The sequence below is a fragment of the Halichoeres trimaculatus genome, unplaced genomic scaffold, assembly GCF_033239565.1.
Source record: "Halichoeres trimaculatus isolate MK-OKI-2021-1 unplaced genomic scaffold, fHalTri1.1 fHalTri1_scaffold_17, whole genome shotgun sequence".
NCBI lineage: Eukaryota > Metazoa > Chordata > Actinopteri > Labriformes > Labridae > Halichoeres > Halichoeres trimaculatus.
The window spans coordinates 18,109,874-18,126,148 of NW_027437195.1; the positions used below are offsets into that span (position 1 = coordinate 18,109,874).

At 41.5% G+C, this 16,275-nt stretch overlaps 1 protein-coding gene across 1 annotated transcript in view; it reads right to left on the reverse strand.

The window, feature by feature from the left end:
• Positions 1 to 1,117: 1,117 nt before the first annotated feature.
• col12a1a (collagen, type XII, alpha 1a) overlaps positions 1,118 to 16,275 on the reverse strand; it is a 51,553-nt gene continuing 36,395 nt past the window's right edge. Inside the window, exons 50-66 of the mRNA XM_074691678.1 lie at positions 15,534 to 15,676; positions 15,033 to 15,142; positions 9,868 to 10,026; positions 9,540 to 9,617; positions 8,672 to 8,758; positions 8,134 to 8,187; positions 7,616 to 7,711; positions 7,281 to 7,334; positions 6,349 to 6,402; positions 5,997 to 6,050; positions 5,343 to 5,414; positions 5,230 to 5,265; positions 5,061 to 5,127; positions 4,762 to 4,944; positions 4,394 to 4,471; positions 3,218 to 3,388; positions 1,118 to 2,153 (exon numbers count right to left, since the gene is read on the reverse strand). Of these exons, the coding sequence (XP_074547779.1) occupies positions 2,143 to 2,153; positions 3,218 to 3,388; positions 4,394 to 4,471; positions 4,762 to 4,944; positions 5,061 to 5,127; positions 5,230 to 5,265; positions 5,343 to 5,414; positions 5,997 to 6,050; positions 6,349 to 6,402; positions 7,281 to 7,334; positions 7,616 to 7,711; positions 8,134 to 8,187; positions 8,672 to 8,758; positions 9,540 to 9,617; positions 9,868 to 10,026; positions 15,033 to 15,142; positions 15,534 to 15,676 (1,507 nt within the window). The 3' untranslated portion in view covers positions 1,118 to 2,142. The remainder of the gene's footprint in view (positions 2,154 to 3,217; positions 3,389 to 4,393; positions 4,472 to 4,761; positions 4,945 to 5,060; positions 5,128 to 5,229; positions 5,266 to 5,342; positions 5,415 to 5,996; positions 6,051 to 6,348; positions 6,403 to 7,280; positions 7,335 to 7,615; positions 7,712 to 8,133; positions 8,188 to 8,671; positions 8,759 to 9,539; positions 9,618 to 9,867; positions 10,027 to 15,032; positions 15,143 to 15,533; positions 15,677 to 16,275) is intronic.

The following is a 16,275-nucleotide window of genomic DNA, read 5'->3' on the forward strand; positions in this document are numbered from 1 at the left end:
GAGCTGGTCACATGTTGAAGATGTTAGGTATTGCAGATCGTTTGTTTTAGCACGCTCCGCTTTCTCTTCTCTGTGCTCTGACATGGGCTGACTTTCTGCCTGATGCAAAATATCTTGAGCTGTCAAAACAAGTAAAGTTTCAAACTTCAAAGTGCATTTCTAAGCCCAGTGTTGGGATGAACTGGTTCTGTCACTCAAGATCAAACAAACTCAAAGGCGTGTGGTATGAAAAGAAAAGAGGTTGCATGTTTTGATTTCATTAATGAGCTGCTGGGGATCTCATCATAGAAGGAAGAGTAAAGAGAAAAAGGACAAAAAAATTACTGGAGAGCTGACACGGATTCTACATTTTCAGTAGTTTTATTGAAAAATGCCTCTTCTGTTTCAGAAATAAATAAGAAAATAAGGCTGTGTGGAATTCACAAAATGTGCAGTTAAAACATGAGAAAAGCAATTCTATGTCCATAGTCTTGCAACCAAATCCAAACTGCATAGATAGAAAACAACAACTATATTCTGACTTCCTCACTAAATATACAACACAAACATGCAATTCCACCTTGGGTAACAAACAAATAAAAGAAACAAAAACAAATTTGGTTTGTTGAAATGAGTTAGATAATCCTTTGGTTTTTACAGGCCTTTGTTAAAAACAAAAACAAAAACAGAATAAAATCTTGAGAGGTCAAATTAATTATTTTTGTTGCTGATGGAGAATCTGAAACAGCTTCACACACTAAGTTTGACAAAAACAACATGGGTGGTCTGAGAATGCTCATGTACATACATACTGTACGTCCTTCAGCACACTTTCTGCTGGTTTTCACATGATTAGTGCATTATACATTGGAGTCCGATAAACACTTGCAGTTATATTACAAGCAGACACTTAAAGGGAACACTTAGCAAGCACACAGGTTTGTCATAAACAAACACAAAGGTTTGCATTCATCTTGCTAAACTTTCTCACGTCAAAAAAAATAAATGTTCAAAAAAGCCAGGGGTATCAAACCCATATAAGTACTACTTTTGTTCTGAAACCTTTATCCTTATGTAAATGGTGATGGAAGTCATTTCATGTTAGACTTTCTGAGAACTCCTCATGGTAGCTATGAAGCTAGTCTTTCTGTTTTGTCTCGTGGCAGTGATCTCTTTCCTCGTTGGTTTCGTGTGTAACCGGGGGACTGTATTGACTCAAACTCTCCAGCTGGCTCCTCAGGTATAGACACTACCTCAGGTTGAGGTGGGAAGCGATTGGCTAGAAAAATATTTGGGATTGCCAATCAAAAAAACATTTTGGTTTTTTTCTGCAATGTTTAAATGCACAACTGAAATATATTGCACTATGAAATTCCATAAAGATCCCTGTTTTGATTTTTCTAAATTACCAAAGAAAAAAAGCAACATGAAAAAAGAAACCTTTCAAATGCTGCTATGACATTTACAGTACATCCATAAAGGTACTGGGTAATAAAATGTAGTAAAATAACCAGCTCATACTACAATAGACACGTGAAAATGGCAAGTGAGCAACATTTAGCACTGTTGTGGTAGACATACAAAAGAACATGATGAATTGAAATACAAATGGAACATGCTTCACTCTGGACCAGAGCTGTTTGAATCACTCGAGGCGCTGAACAGAGGTTATGCTGGTGGTAAGTAAGCAGCGGGTTATGAGGCACAAGCTCAATACAGATGTTAACTGGATTTTTAGTGAAGTGTCCTGATTCATACATCATTTACAAGGCATAAAAATTAGTTTTATTTACACACATGACCTCCACATTAACATTGGTGTCTGTTATGAAATCCTCTGTGTTAGTACTTGTTTTATGTTTGGTGTTTGTACATGCTCCTTCCTTCGTAGAAATGTTCAGTCTCTGATATTTTTCCCACCACCGGTTTTTGGTTCAAGATGCAAACAGGCCAGCAGGTTGCCATCACTGTAGCTTGTAGCTGTGAGATGATGTTAGTGCCTGTCCCCTCCGTTCTGTTTATTGGCTTTCATAGTGTTTGTTTGTCTTAATGTTCAGTAATTATGTCCATGGTGATTATCCTTACAAGCCCCATAGCAAACGGGCAAACATCTCAGAAATGGGACTTCAAAGAGTAAGCGGCACAGGTGACTTAGAGGGTTTATTATGCCAAACCTGAAAATATGCAGAGTAGGTGTGAGTTTTCGCTGTGGAACAAGGTTGTAAGCAACTCATTTGATGTAATGCAAGTCACCATTCAGTACTAGCTAGAATGCTTTACATGCCAGTTTAAAAACAGTTCATCAATGTATGGAGGTATTGACCAAATGCAGTTGATAACTGACCGACTGTTGGCTAAACTCTGAGCTAAACTCTTTGGTTTGTTTCATAGGGCTTTGAATTAGGTTAGCTTTAGTCATATCAAACCAAACAGAGACAACGTTTTTAAATTAATCCAGGGCTAACATTTGCTGGAAAAGTCTGCTAGCTTTACTGATGATATTTGCTTGTATTTGCCATTTTAGCAGCTAAATCAATGCCAGGAATAACAAACCTTTTTACTCTAAACACAAGAACCGTTCAGACGATGTATGGGACTCCCAGAGCTAAACCTTCAAGAGATGGGAACTGAATTAGGTTCTTTTACAGGTACCGACCAAGTTCTGTCTATAGTACCCAGTACTGATTCACGTAAAATCAACACTACCATGTTTCAATACCTAAACACATCCTTGTGACTGTGAGGGAGTGGAAGTGTCGGTGATTTTCCATGCTGGACTTTAACACAGCATTGCAGGTGGATTTAGAGAGAAAAAATATATTAAATTGAAATAATCTGAGATTTTATTTCAAAACAAACTTAATCTATTACCACATTAACACGCAAAAGTACCAAAAATTGGTACCGCTGAGTACCGATACTGGTTGCCAGGTACCGGCCATTGGTAACACACTGTTTCAAAAGGTACCCATCCCTAAAACCTACAGATGTTTACATGTGAGCAAAAGCTCCAAAGGCTCAGCAGCAACAAGCTTAGTGAACAGTTAGTCAGCGTTCTTTTTTAATATTAATAAAAAAAACTTCCTTTACAAAAACATTACTATTTATGAATTTAGTAAATATCTCCATACATTATCTTAGAGAGAAGAAGAGCACCCAGTTGCAAATGTAATTAGTCTGCATACACTTAGTCTTTAATCTACTATCTGACCATGCAGTACCTAAACATTAAGCGTACCTGTGTATCCTTGTCCATTGTAAGGAATGCCAACACACTGAGAGGAGTCGCAATATCCAGGGGGTCCTGGTGGTCCCCTCACCCCTGGAGTTCCCTGGCGGCCTGGAGGGCCACGAGCCCCAGCGGAGCCTGAAGGACCAGGGGGTCCTATTCTCGACTCTCCTGGTGGTCCTGTGAAGGGAGGACAGAAGGTAAGAAAAAGGCCAGTTACAGAGTCTCTGGATGCCTGCACAAACACCCCTGACATCACCAGTAAATCTTCAGTGCAAATTGCGGGGCTAACACGGGGTTGCAGCACTGTAATTTAAATTTTTCAATGGCTCAATTAAAAAGCTTGACCAAGAAGAAAAAAGTCTTGGGCTGCGTGGAGTTAGCCCCCCGGCCCCGGCTGTCTAGACGGTAAAAACTCAGGATGGAATTTTCCCTCTCCCTTTTTCTCTCCCTTAAGTGAGCACATGTGTTGTCAATGAAGCCACCAAAGAAAGCTCATTGTACCGCAATCCAATTCTCACACACGTATACAGTACACACACACACAAAAGTGAGTCATCAGTGGACTTCCACTGGTCTTCAGTTGTTTCTGAGTTCATTCATAGAAACAGACATGTCACTGTGTGTACTGTTTGCCGGTCAGACATCAAAAGTGGGTTCCTGTTGATCCGCAAAGTTTCCCTAGAGACAGGAAATCCTCTGAAGTGGTAAGCTTTCTGAGAAACATATTCGATACCAATTAAGGAAAGGCAACAGGCCTCTATAAACTGACAAACCAGACTTACAACAATTTGTAGCAATTGTTTCTAAAACTGTGCTAACCTTGATTGAAAACTGATTCGAGACTGTCTGAACTTAAGACACAGAAATTCTCTCCTTATGATGGACGTAAATTCCTTCCATTTAACTGACTAAAATCTGAAATGGGAGCAGTGTTTGGAGAAGCTCAGTATACACGAGGCATAAATCTTTAAGAAAGGAAGGAATCAGGAAAATGTTTGGGGTCTCTCCAACAAATTTATGCAGAGCAGCTGGCGAAATGGTTCTGAGACATATGGCGAAGGTAAATTCTGGCCTGCCGCTGGAATGTGTCATTTTAATTGGACTAATGGGAGAAATCTGTGTCCTTGAAATGTCCTCTGAAAATCTCAGAATAGAAAAAAGAGATAAAGAAATTGCTGTTACCTGGTGGCCCAGTTGAACCTCTTTGTCCTCTGATACCATTTCCTGGAGATCCTCTTTCTCCTTTCTCTCCTTGCAAGCCTGTGTTAACGAAAGGACACACATAAGCATGGTTTGTAACTCACTATTATCTAAGATAAAGAAAAGAATTATGACATTTGATGAAACAAGTATTTCGGAATTTATTCTTCTGAGCACTGTTAAGTAAAATCATGTGTAGACTAAAAAAGGTCATTCATTAAACTGTTACTTAACTTTTTGGCCGTGTCCCCATGACCTTAATAAATTCATTTTTCATGGTTATCTTATTTTCCCTGCTGGCTGCTTTGTTGTGCTTCCAGATTTTGAAAAGAAGAATACAGATCAGTTACCTCTTTCTCCTGCGGTTCCAGGTAAACCTGGGTTTCCAGGGAAGCCAGTTCTGCCAGGTTGTCCAGGCTCTCCACGGGTTCCCTGGTCTCCAGGAGGGCCAGGAGGACCTGGTGGTCCAGGAGAGTTGCTACGGTATCCAGAAGGAATCTGGTTGAGCATCATGTCGATTCGACTCATCTGATCTGAACGAGGAGGGAAACAAAGAGTCTCATTTGGGGTTTCACTGAAGCTTTACGAAAGCTTCACGAAGCTGTAACGACTTCAAAGACCCCTTCAGATCAAGAGAGGTTTCACTCACTGTTCACGAGCTGCTCACAAACTTGTCTGGCGATGGAGCGCATCATATTCTGGGAGGCAATATCTCCCTGGAAAACAAAGGGGTCATCATGAAACCAATGGCAAAGCTTTTATTTATTAATGATACATGGTGAACTATTCAATATGAATGTCAGTAACATAACACATACCCGCTCTCCTTTCTCTCCTTTAAGGCCAACAGGTCCCTGTTAACAAGAGGTACAGTCTTAGAACAACAACCCAGGCTTCCTCTAAGTGTTGTGGTTTCATTCTGAGTACTCACTGGGTTTCCTGTATCTCCTGGTTTCCCTGGTTTCCCAGTAATCCCTGGTACACCTGGATTTCCAGGGCTTCCCTGAAAAAAAAAAGAAACACAAAGCGTAGTGTGTAGTTTAAATAACCGCACTGTAAACATAATTGCAACATTTAACTTCTGCTCCCTGTTAATGATTGTGTAACAAGCTTTAAGTTGGGCTCTATGCTTTGACATGTGCAGGAGGGGGGGCATGTGGCACAAGCTGCCAAGAGCAGTAGATGGAAACACACATGCACAACAGTCAACGGGGATCGGATGCACATGCACACATACTGTACAAACTCCAGCCACCGTGAACTGCTAATGGCTCTTGGAGCAGTCAGGAGTAGTAGGTGCATGTGAATCCTATACTGGCGTGCTGCCTGCTGGCATCATGTCTGGATCTAATAGATTCAGACTTCTTTTAACCACAGAAGAAGAAAACGTGATGCATGCACCGTCCTTAAACCAGTGGTGGGGTCTACAGTCTGCTTTTTTATGTGTTGTTCAAGCAGAGTGAAAACCTGGAGCCAGAAGAGTAATTGCTGCAGATCTATCAGAAAATAAAGCCCCCTGCATGGGATATTTGTTTGGCTCCAAAATCAGCAACACAAAGACAGAAATAAACACACACACACTCACCATGGGTCCTGAGGGGCCTCTGGGTCCAGGTGGTCCATCTTTTCCTGGTGGCCCCTATGTAGAAACAACATACAATCACGCATGGGTTACAGCCCACTGGGGACTCCGTTCATGCAATTCATCAGTGTCATGGCTTCATACTGCTCTCAGCTTCAAATCTGTTTAGGTTACATATATTTAAGTCATGGTTTAGTTCTTCTGGCTTACGCAAGTGACAACATGGAGTGAAACTACACCAAGCATGGCGCAAGTGTGTGATCACATGCTAAACATTAGCTAAATGAAGTGTTGGAACCATTTGCAAGCTTTTAACAAAGTGTGAACACTAAGCAGGCCCTGAGGTAGCTCTTACCCGCGCTCCGCTTGGTCCAACAGGGCCCAGAGGACCACGTGGCCCTGGAGAACCCTGGGAAAAAAGCAGACACACGTAATCAAATGCTAATGATCAGGAACAAGACATTTAAACAGCTCCCTTCTGCATCTGTCAACATGGATTTACAGAAAAAAATCTGAAGTTTCCCACTTATTTAGCCAAAAATAATATATCATCATGTTACTAAAAGCTGGAACGGTTTCATGTCGTCTGTTGAAACATGATGTTCACAAAACAGCCCCTGCAGAGGTAGTGCTGTTAAAACAAGCATTATTGTGTGAAATTACCACGACAATAAGCTTGAGTTTGAGAATTTGACTTTTTCTGATGCTTGAGTTCAATTATTCAAAGGCCAGAATAAGTATTGGTGATGTTCTTTCCCAATGAATGATGGGAGGTGGCTGAATGACCTCATCTGGTTAAATAATGGCAGGCTAAGATTCTATGAAATAACAGCTTGAAAAATTGCTCTCCCATTAAAGGATTTTCCCTGTAACGTGACATCAGTTGAAGTAAAAGTGAAATAAAAACAAAGCACTGCCCAAGTCCCAGGAATCCCATCTTCTACAAATCAAAGATGTTCAGTTTTCGGACAGACTCAAAACCACGTCTTGATCATCTTCAATCACAAGGCTGGGAGAAAACATGTTCCATTCCCCGTTTCCCCTTCTGTAACATGAGTCTGGGCTCCATAATCATTTAACTGCATCCCTGGCCTCCTACTGTTTGTCAGTCAACATGCTGAATCCAGAGTGTGGGTCTCCCCTGAGGACGCCATGGTAAACCTCCCACTCTGAATGTGGTTTCAATCCCTCCGTTTGGACTGATTCCAGGTTCCAGTAGCAACACTGCTCTATGGATAGTCTCCTGCTTCCTGTTCATAAACCACAAAATGAGAGGGGCGGACTTACAGGCAGACCAGCCAGACCCTGGTCTCCAGCATCTCCCTTTGGTCCTTGGCGGCCCTGAAGGTGAAGAAGGAGGAGAAGCTTTACTCTTTGTTTTATATATTCTGGTGTGTAAGTGTGATTGATTTCATGTTTTGATAAGAACATCTGCAGGTAGGAAAATAACGAGGCAGTGGAGCTGCCTGGCTGGAGGTAAAGGGAGTTTTAAGTGTTCTGACTTCAGCTATAAATCCCCCTCACTGCAGTATTCACACACACTCAAACCAGTCTGGACCCTTATCTCCAATCCCTGTGTTTGCCTTATACATCCATAAATACAGATTAAGTGATCGACTTACAGGTTCTCCTGGTAGAGACAGTCCATTGGGGCCCTGTGGACCTGGTGGTCCCATTGAGCCTGGGGGTCCAGCCTCACCTCGTGGACCCATTGGACCCTACAGCAACACGCAGGCAGGAAAACAGAGATTTTTAATTGCTGACAAAAGAACCAACGCAATCAGTCTTTTGATTGTACAAATACAGACAACGCACATCAACACTGGAAATGGGCTTTAATGGTTCTTAACACAGAGCCCTTTGGTTCCAGCTCAGGAAAAATATACAGTTGATAACTGAGCTCAGATGTGATTATGTACACTAATGTGAAGCTGGAGCTGAGCAGTCATCATCCATGGGAAGATTACAATGAGGTGTTGACTTTAATCTCATATGAATTCGGCATAATTGATCATTTCAACAAGCCATTAAATGACGATGAAAAGTTAAATAACTTCACCTACTTTGGTTTTACAAAGAAGATTACAAACTTCAAGCCTGTAGAAAAATATGTATCACATGCTTCAACAGTGTTACTCACTGAATTGCCAGTCTGTCCTCTATCTCCTCGTGGTCCCTTAGAGCCTGGGCTGCCCTGGAGAAGGAAGAAGCCAGAAACAGAGTGAGTGCAACATCAGGAGTAGATTCCAAAAGCACTAAAAAAAAAAAAAAAACTAAGCTCTTCGAAATCCTTGCTGAGGCTCAGAAGGGTTAGCAAGCACACATATTCCAGACCTTTCTGCTGCTGTTTTTCCAACAGGCATTTATCGTTTGACACTTCTCCCTAAGCCCACGTTTCATTGCATGCCACTGGTTTGATCTTCAGCTGCTCTCTCAGAAGGAAAAGAAAATATCACTCCTGATGCGAGGGCCATCCTCAGTCGACTTAAGGTCAAAATGTTTAACAGGCAAATGTCAAATAGCTTATTATAGCTGCAGAGTGATTATAACGTCAGTAGAGAAGAGTATGGCTTCTTCATCATCATCATCAAAACATGTACGCCTTCTGGGAAAATCGTTTCATCAGGTGAGCACTTAGGATGAAGTACAGAAGACATGATGTTAGGAGGGGTCTTTACCGAGGGTCCAGGAGGCCCCTGAGGCCCAATGCTGTCCTGTGTGCATGTGCATGAGTGGGGCAGGGATGGACACTTGGCCTCATCTCTCTGAGAAGAAAAACAGAAGGTCATGAAATTAAAAACTGCTGATAATTGAGACCATGCCTTGGAAAACTACAGATCACAAGAGGTAAAAAAGGAAAGGCTTTATGTAACTCTGTGACAGTATCCTGGCAATGCCTTGTTTTGACTCCACAGGGAGATTTAAATGAAGTGACAGTTGAGAAAGCCTCTAAGGCTTGGGATGGGTCTGTCCTTCATGAGAAAGAGCTGCAGGGTCTGTGGTAGGCTTTCAGACCAGATGCTCAGTGACAGTGGCAAACTTCACCACATTTCTGGAAGTGAGTCTTTGATATAATTAGTTACATAACAACACTGTAATCACTGAGGTGATGTATTAATATGGGATGCAAATTATAGATCCAATTACTCATAATTGGATAAATGTGCATGCATCCTGTATTTACCGTACTTTGTCATAATAATTGAGAATTACAGCTGGCTTCTTCATCTGAAGGAGTCACTTATTTTCATGTAATTGGGGGATCACGCTGGCAACGGTCCGATAAGCGCAAATTACTCAGAATACAGCATTCTATTCAGTTGAGCTAAAGCTCTCTCATTTGGAGCAGCAATCTAGTTATCAGCCTAATGACTACATACAAACATACATGAACCTTTGAGAAGGAATGCATACATACGCCTGCAGTAGATAAACAGTATGAGTAGCAAGCATGTAAAAGATTAAATCAGAAGTCCTTCCAATGTACAACAAAACATGTGCGAGAAATCTGCCAAAATATCCCTACAGATGGCGTTCTGTCCTTACTGTGGCAGGCAGGTCGCAGCATTTGTCTCGGCTGATCCAGCTCAAGCTGCAGATAATATCGAACATCTGGAGCTGGAACTACACAACAGAAGAGGAGGAAAAATGACAGGGTGTTACAAATGGCTCTTATTTGTGATGAAAATGCACATTGTTGTAACAGAACAACAACACGAAACAAAGAGATGCAGCGTCTCATCCCTGCAGCTATCACTGGGAGCAGTTAAGAATTAATTATGTGTTCAAGCACAAGAGGTTCAGGGTATTAATGCTCTGGAAAGTTCCAAACACTTTTCTAAGCCCTAACATTTTAAGTGTCTTTTTCGCTTACTGTCGCAGACTGCTTCTTTCCGCCTCCAGACTTGACCATCTTGCCAAGCACTTCATAGCCTTCCAGTGTGATGTTGTTGGCCTCCTTGATGGGCTTCTCTGCCACCTCTTGGCAGTCCACGTTCAGCTTGACTTTTTCTGGAGAGATGGTGATGTGGAGCTGCAGGAGGGAGAAGGAGGCCTTATTAACAAACCTTTCTTGTCTTTCTTACACTTCACATCTGCAAACTCTGTTGCAACACAAACATTTGGCAAAGTGCAAAGAGCTGAGAAGCTTTAGATGAGCTGTGTTTGGGATAAATCTCCATTTTGAGGTGGCATGATTGCTCATTTAAATTAGAAGTTATTTAAGAAAGTGCAACCAGAAGGGGAGAAACAAGATCTGTGGACCACTTTCAGCCATGTTTTCTGAAGCCTGTTGCAGATTCTGATGCTGTGTTTATTATAATGGCTGAATTCAGGGAATTGTTTAGTCTCTGCAGAACCACTTTAATTATAGATTATGATATTACTCCAGAGTGGTTACTGATTTGGCATGTGGCTGCTGTTTGATGCCTCTGAAGATGAATGAACCACAGGAAAAGTAAAATATACAATCCTTGGCAATTCAGTGGAGATCTAAAGCTGAAGTCCATGATTGAACCAGGACACAGGACGACAAAGTGAAAGATTTTGGAGTTTTCTGTCCAGAGGATCATGCTTCACATCTTGAAACAATATCATTTGTGGTGCACCATCAAAAGTGCTACATTTTCCATACTTTCCCCCCACTATTGCAAATTTTCCCCTCCTCAACCATCGGACAAGCTTTCTTTATGTCAGGAAAAGCAAGCTACCATTTCTTTCTACAAAGCCATAACAACCACAGACTAGGCCACAGTTCCTGGCAACCAATCACAAAATTACAGTTCACTTCCTTGGCAACAGAAAAAAGTATCTGTTGACCACAAAGGGAGAGGGGTGTCGTTTCTCCCAGGATCCTAGCATGGCTGCGTTACACCATGGAGCTCATAAAAGCTTACCAAAACAGCTTTGGATGATATATTGGGATGGCAAATACTGAGCGTGTTTATATTACCTCACTGACCAATAAGTAAACACATGAAAACACATTAGTTGGTGGAAAAACAGCCTGAGATGAAGAGGCGTTTAAGTGACCACTGGTCCTTCGGTTGATGCTCTTTGTAAAGGGATCAGGTTGAGCTGCAGTGAAGCGTTGACAGATGAACCGTTTCCATTCACCATTTGTTAACACAGACGGTTTGCTTCATTGTGTCAACACGCAGTCAAAGTGCACTTGGTAAATTCTCAGGCTGCTGCAGTACGCTTGACACAGCTCAGTGATTTCTATCAGGCAAGCTTTTATTGGTCTTGGCTTCCCTCATTTTTCATCGTTTCATAATCCTGTGACTGGAAGGCCCACTGACGTTGATTTCTTGCATGCACTTGATAGGAAGCTGTGAGCTTTTCTATATAACATCATATCCAAGTTAGCTTTAAAATGTGTAAAAGGAGACCCTTAATCAGTCGGTATAATCTCTGTCAGAATGGTGTTTCAGTGCAGCAATATTTGGCAGATCGTAATCGTTCCATCATTTATAATGGGACGCCTCCAAGTCTGATGTGACACTTAGAAAAGGCAGACTGGATATCTAACAGAGGAGGATTTCAAAAACAATTTCCTGTGTTTCTTGTGTTTTTAGTGTCAGCGTGTTCACTCTGAGAGGTCACACAAAGAAGCAGGTTCATGTCCAATAGAAGGTTGTCACAAAGTACAATAAAAGCTTTCAGAGCAAGTTTTGGCAAACACCTCCTTCCCTGCTTTAATCAGTGATGCACATACTGGCACAGCCTCTCCAACACAAACTCTCACAGGAACAATTTTAGGACCAAGATCAAGATTTTTATGTTTTTTTTGACTGAGAAACAAAGCAGACAGGGCAGTGTTGGGTGACTACATCAGCTTGCATGTTTAAACTTTGCCTGGTTATCCCTGAGCACATGAGTAGTCACCGCGATTCATGGAAAATGTCTTCCTCACTTCAGTTAACAGGAAGGTTCCCACTGTGGACTCCCACCCCACAGTGTGGGAGGGGATTCCCCTGTGGGCTAGTGAGTGGCTAGCATCTGGTCAAGTCATCTCTGAGAGCTTTCCCACATGTTCAAGTGAGCAGGAGAACACGACCCCTTCAGCCTTGGTTACTCTTCTCGAACCAGCCTGAGGGGCTGAAATCTACAAGTGCTGTTTAAATGAGGAAATACCACAGGGTAGGTGAGGATTGAAAATATTTTTGATAGGGTTACACCAAACCAATCAGTAGTATTGGTTATCGGTGTATTGGTGCCCCTCAAAGCTGGAAGAGATCCATGGCGCCGATCCAGGCAAACAGCTCCATCCCTTTTTTTTTCTTTGCTACTTGATTTTTAAATGTTGCCTCTAATGCACTTGCTTTGGTTTTTATTGCATTACCAGTCAGCAGGGTATAGAAGTTTACATTTGAAGACAACTTGTGTACATTCTGAAGATTTTTTTTAAAGGTAAAGATTAAAATATTTCACAGTTTAAATAAATATTAACTTCAGTAATTCCATCTACTCATTTTTGGCCTTTTACCAGTCTTATCCCACAGTAGGGTATGCAGGTTATTATTTAACACTGGTATCAGATCGGTATTAGTATCCATCAATACCAAAGCCCAGGTATCAATATCGGTATCAGAAGCACAAAAGTTGGATCGGTGCATCCCTAATTTTTTATATAAATTCTGATCAGCTACTGGTGACTAAGGGCCATCGGACAAATTGTGATAGAACTCATAGTATCCAGCCAAGAAAATCCCTGATCAAAGGTACCAGATGTCCGTATCAAGCTCCAGCACAGCATAAATCAAAGGGATTGTTGGAAGCAGAACTAGGATGATTAGAAACATAAATAGACTCTTTTATTGTTTGTAAATGAAGAAAAGGGAATTTAGTGGATAGTGAAATTTCTATTTGAAGTCATTGTTTTTTTCTCTTATGAGTGAAAAAAAATTCTCATGAAAATTATCCTTTTTATTTGGTTTAAACTTGAAAATCTACTTTGAGTTTTAGGCTTAAATTTGTTTTCTTCACACATGGACAGCACAGCTGACTGCCATTTGTGACAACCATAATGGTCACTCTCAGCAAAAACACACACACACACACGCACACACACACACAAAGCGCTGAGGTCACTTGGTAATAGCTGTGGACAAAGTGTTGGCAAACCACTTACAGCATGTAAACACACACCAGCAGCGGTGGTGGCAGAGGTACTTACTCAGCAGACCAGCAAATAAGTAGCTAGGTAGACCGCTGCAGAATCACAAGCTCATGGAAGAACAACTGCTGCACCATAAACTAGCCACCCAGTGTACAGTCAGGACTGTAGGCTCAATTACAGCCACAAACTGGGAGAACACACACTCTTACACACACACAAATCAGGCTGCCGTCCAACTAGACCAGCAGTGATGTCATTTACATGCAGTCATGACCCAACATTTTCCGGGGTTCTGTTCATTCATGAAGTTACCCTGCAATTAGTCCTGTAGATGCTGAGTGGTCAAACTGAAACGTCATCTACAGTACACCCTGACTCATGGACCACTATTTCCCTGTCATCAGCTTCTCAGTTTCAAAAATCATCTCTGAAATATCAGGAAAGAAGGAGATCTCGGATGTTGGATAAGAACCTGTTTTATTAATTTTAATATCTTACAACTAAGGGAAAAGAAACGTTTGTTCTGAAGAAAGGACACAATGTCCTTGGGAGCGACCTCAATTCGATTGGACGGGGCTTCGAGTACATTGGAACCAGTCATTTTTCCACCAGCAAGAAATCTTGCATCCTGAGTCACTCCAGTTTGGTATGAAAATATACTATCCTCTATTGTTCTGGTCTTTACACCCCACAGTGGGGGAACATAACAGAGGATGTTTTATCCGCTGCTGTTTTGAGTTTGACTTAAATGCATTTGATGTCTTTTTTTCACCTCTTGCAGGGGCCACAAGGGACTCAATAATCCACCAATGTTTTTCATCACAGTTATAAGCTCTGCATGTGAGTGCATTGTAAAAGTTTCACCATGATAGAAAAGTGAAGAAAACAATGACATTATCATGGGCGGTAACTGTTGTTAAAGAGATGGAAACTGTGGATTTCATGCTAATGAATCTATTTTTTATTTAAAGACATACCCTGAAGAAACCTTAAATGACTGGAAGGCAATGCAGATAGCTGCGTGAGGAACCTTCAGACCAGGATTACTGGAAACATCTGGACTCAACTCTTTTTAATCCATGGCTAATAATCTTAACATTTTTCAGCCAATAATATAGGCTTTGGAAATTTGAAAAAGTGCTCTCACAATCACAAAATGTCTTGTGTGTCAACATCATTTTAGAGTTATGCTCTGACACTTCAACCTGAATAAAAGTTTAAAGGGTCATTGCAACAATTTTACCCACAAAGTTTAGTTTCAATTTTGGGGGATGGATTTGTCAGCTTGCAAGAAATGAGGACAGACCGTCACTAGGGTTTGGACATGTGTTGCATCTTGTTCAGAAATTACATTTACCCCAAACTTCCTGTTTGTTAAAAGAAGAGTAAAATAAAAATTGATCCCAGACCCCGATTTTTAATGTAGTCAGAATAATGGGGGCTTAGACAAAAAATATTCAGGAGAGTCTAGCTGTGGTTGAAATGGTAACATTTGCATGGTTTTTTGGTCTGGAGATATTAGAATATTTCTCAAACCTCTGTTTAAATTAGTTTACAGTCAAATCATACAAAGTCAAGAGACCGCTTAGGCAGCAGAACTGACTCTCAAAGATGGTTCACAGGAGTCTTATGACAGGTAACGTGAAACAGCCTCATGGCTTGGTCTGTTTCTTCTATTAAAATGTAACTCAGTCTTCAAAATGAAGCATAAAAATCAAAGACTTATTAAAGGATTCAAAAACAATATCTGTGAAAAGAATGAAAACATTTTTCTGAAAGTCTGCGGATTGAAAAAGGAAAATCAGCAAGCATGTAACCGCAAAGGACAAACAGTCTGTCCTATAAAAGAGCAACTTTAATAACATCGCTACGTGGTGAGCGAAGCACTCCTCTCCTTGAGAATCGTGCACTGTGTTTACCTTGTGGAAGCTGCCATGGAAAACCCGCTTCACTTGCTCCTCATTAAACATGGCTTTCTGGATCTCTCCTCGGGTGTCCTTGTTGTAGAACGTGATTGTTTTGCTTGAAGCTGAAAAGAGAAGAGTCTTTGATGAGTCCCTGACAGCATGTTACGATGGAGTAGCACGCAAAGGCCAGACAGGGCTGTAGAGAACACATGGTGGAGAGGAGAGGGATGAAGAGAAGGCTTGAAGGGATTAGGTCTATGCTTGTAATTATTTGCATGCATTCACCATGTGTGTAGAGCACTTTTGTAAATGACACCTATTTAGAAATTAAAGCCTCGTGTAAAGATTAAAGAAGAAGATTAAGCCAAATACAAAACCAGGGTATGATTGACAGCTGTGGATCAGGGATTTCTTCTTAAGTGGTTTAAGAGAGTGTACAGCTGTGTGTTTGTTGGGTTAGCTACAGCAGAGTCCCCCCTCCAGCTGAGGGCCAAAACAGGATGGGAGGCTTACGGTTCATGGTGACCCCGACCTCGGGGTTGTTGTTTTTGTCGGAAATCTGCCAGATATCAAAAGGTTCAGAGGGTGTGTCAGGCAACAGGCGGAAGAGCAGGATGATGGTGTAGGATGGGGGAAGACCCTCCGGATGGATCTCCCTGTTGCGTGAAAAACATACATTTGCCGAGTCATGAATCAGATTTTTCCTCTCAGTTCTCAGCAACATGAATATGACATTTTAGAGAATAATCTCCTGTGACACAGCATTTAATTCGTCACAAAGACCTGAAATCTGTTCATCATTGAAAGTTTTTCCTCTGGCCTTGGAGAAATTGCCCTCATACTGGAGCTATTTACCCTTCCCTCTTCTTTGCTGCAGATCAAAGTGCCCTCAGTCGTGCTTCTTAAGTCAACGGCTGTGTCTGCTCCCACAGACGCAACATTCTGAATATTTCACAGAGCATGCTGAGATAAAGATACTCTAGAGTTGACTCTACTGGCCACTTAAATGAGGCCCTGTGAAGAGGTAGAGCACTTGACCTGGAGGTTGTTTCTGTGGTTGTTATATCAATATGGAACAGGTGGGAAGAAGGCCTGGTTCAGGAACTTTCTAATTCCTCCTCCAATTTATTCAGTTCCCCCTAAGAGCTGATAGTTAGCAAACTTCAACAAGGAGTAGGCACAAGGGAAACCCCTTTGACTGCAGGGGCTGTTGAACATCATTATAAGTAATGACTGTGGGCTGGGCAGTTATAGT